The sequence below is a fragment of the Calidris pugnax genome, unplaced genomic scaffold (assembly GCF_001431845.1).
Source record: "Calidris pugnax isolate Ruff unplaced genomic scaffold, ASM143184v1 scaffold310, whole genome shotgun sequence".
Classification (NCBI taxonomy): domain Eukaryota; kingdom Metazoa; phylum Chordata; class Aves; order Charadriiformes; family Scolopacidae; genus Calidris; species Calidris pugnax.
Window position 1 is genome coordinate 99917 of NW_015091031.1, and position 1714 is coordinate 101630.

At 62.9% G+C, this 1714-nt stretch overlaps 1 protein-coding gene across 1 annotated transcript in view; it reads left to right on the plus strand.

Moving 5' to 3' along the window:
* LOC106896270 (alanine aminotransferase 2-like) overlaps window positions 1–1116 on the plus strand; it is a 27885-nt gene extending 26769 nt beyond the window's left edge. The window contains exon 9 of the mRNA XM_014956102.1: window positions 1071–1116. Within this exon, the coding sequence (XP_014811588.1) occupies window positions 1071–1116 (46 nt within the window). The remainder of the gene's footprint in view (window positions 1–1070) is intronic.
* Window positions 1117–1714: the final 598 nt, after the last annotated feature.

Below are 1714 nucleotides of genomic sequence, written 5' to 3' on the forward strand. Positions count from 1 at the left end.
TCCTGGGTTCCATGGGGCTGGGCAGGGTCCACCCCAGGGGCTGTGGGGTTGGGCAGGATGAGTCCTGGGCAATGTGGGGCTGTTCAGGATGAGTCCTGGGTTCTATAGGGTTGGGCAGGATCCATCCTGGGAGCTATGGGGCTGGGCAAGATGAGTCCTGGGCAATGTGAGGCTCTGTAGGATGAGTCCTGGGTTCCATGGGGGCTGGTCAGGATGAGTCCTAGGAGCTATAGGGCTGGGCAGGATCCATCCTGGGAGCTATGGGGCTGGTCAGGATGAGTCCTGGGCAACGTGGGGCTCTGTAGGATGAGTCCTGGGGTCTATGGGGCTGGTCAGGATGAGTCCTGGGGGCTATAGGGCTGGGCAGGATCCATCCTGGGGGTTGTGGGGCTGGACATGAGGAGTCCTGGGCAATGTGGGGTTGTTCAGGATGAGTCCTGGGTTCCATGGGGCTGGGCAGGATGAGTCCTAGGAGCTATGGGGCTGGGCAGGATGAGTCCTAGGAGCTATGGGGCTGGGCAGGATGAGTTCTGGGGGCTGTGGGGCTGGGCAGGATGAGTCCTGGGTTCCATGGGGCTGGTCAGAATGGGTTCTGGGCAAGGTGGGGCTCTGTAGGATGAGTCCTGGGGTCTGTGGGGCTGGTCCGGATGAGCCCTGGGTTCCATGGGGCTGGTCAGAATGGGTTCTGGGCAATGTGGGGCTCTGTAGGATGAGTCCTGGGTTCCATGGAGCTGGTCAGGGTCCACCCCAGGGGCTGTGGGGTTGGGCAGGTTGAGTCCTGGCCAATGTGGGGCTGGTCAGGATGAGTCCTGGGTTCCATGGGGCTGGTCAGGATGAGTCCTAGGAGCTACAGGGCTGGGCAGGATCCATCCTGGGAGCTATGGGGCTGGACATGAGGAGTCCTGGGCAATGTGTGGTTGTTCAGGATGAGTCCTGGCTGCCATGGGGCTGGGCAGGATCCATCCTGGGTTCCATGGGGCTGGGCAGGGTCCACCCCAGGGGCTGTGGGGTTGGGCAGGATGAGTCCTGGGCAATGTGGGGCTGTTCAGGATGAGTCCTGGGTTCTATAGGGTTGGGCAGGATCCATCCTGGGAGCTATGGGGCTGGGCAAGATGAGTCCTGGGCAATGTGGGGCTGGTCAGGATGAGTCCTGGGTTCCATGGGGTTGGTCAGAACGGGTCCTGGGCAATGTGGGGCTCTGCAGGATGAGTCCTGGGTTCCATGGGGCTGGTCAGGGTGAGTCCCAGGCCTTGATGAAGCCCCTTTGAGACATGTGGGTCTATGGGTGCCCCATCTATGGGTCTGGGCCACCCCGCTGTGGGGATGGCTGTGGGAACGCCGTGGTGCTGAGCCCTTTCCCTGCCCCACAGGAACAGGGTCAGGCCCCCGACATGTTCTTCTGCATGAAGCTGCTGGAGGAGACGGGCATCTGCGTGGTGCCGGGCAGCGGCTTCGGGCAGCGAGAAGGCACCTTCCACTTTCGGTGGGTACCCGAGGGGACAGGCGTCGGGGTGGGGGGCATCAGGGGGCGGTGGAGACACGGGGCTGGACCCCCCCCAAGTCCCCCATCCCTATCCGGGAGGTGGGTATGGAAAGGTGCAAGGTCTGGAGGAGCAGGGTGGAGGGAGAAGGAGGTGTTGGGTGCTCAATGGGGGGGTTGTTGGGGGGCAGAGATGGGGATATGGGGCTCGGGGGGGTGTCGCCCCCCTGAAAT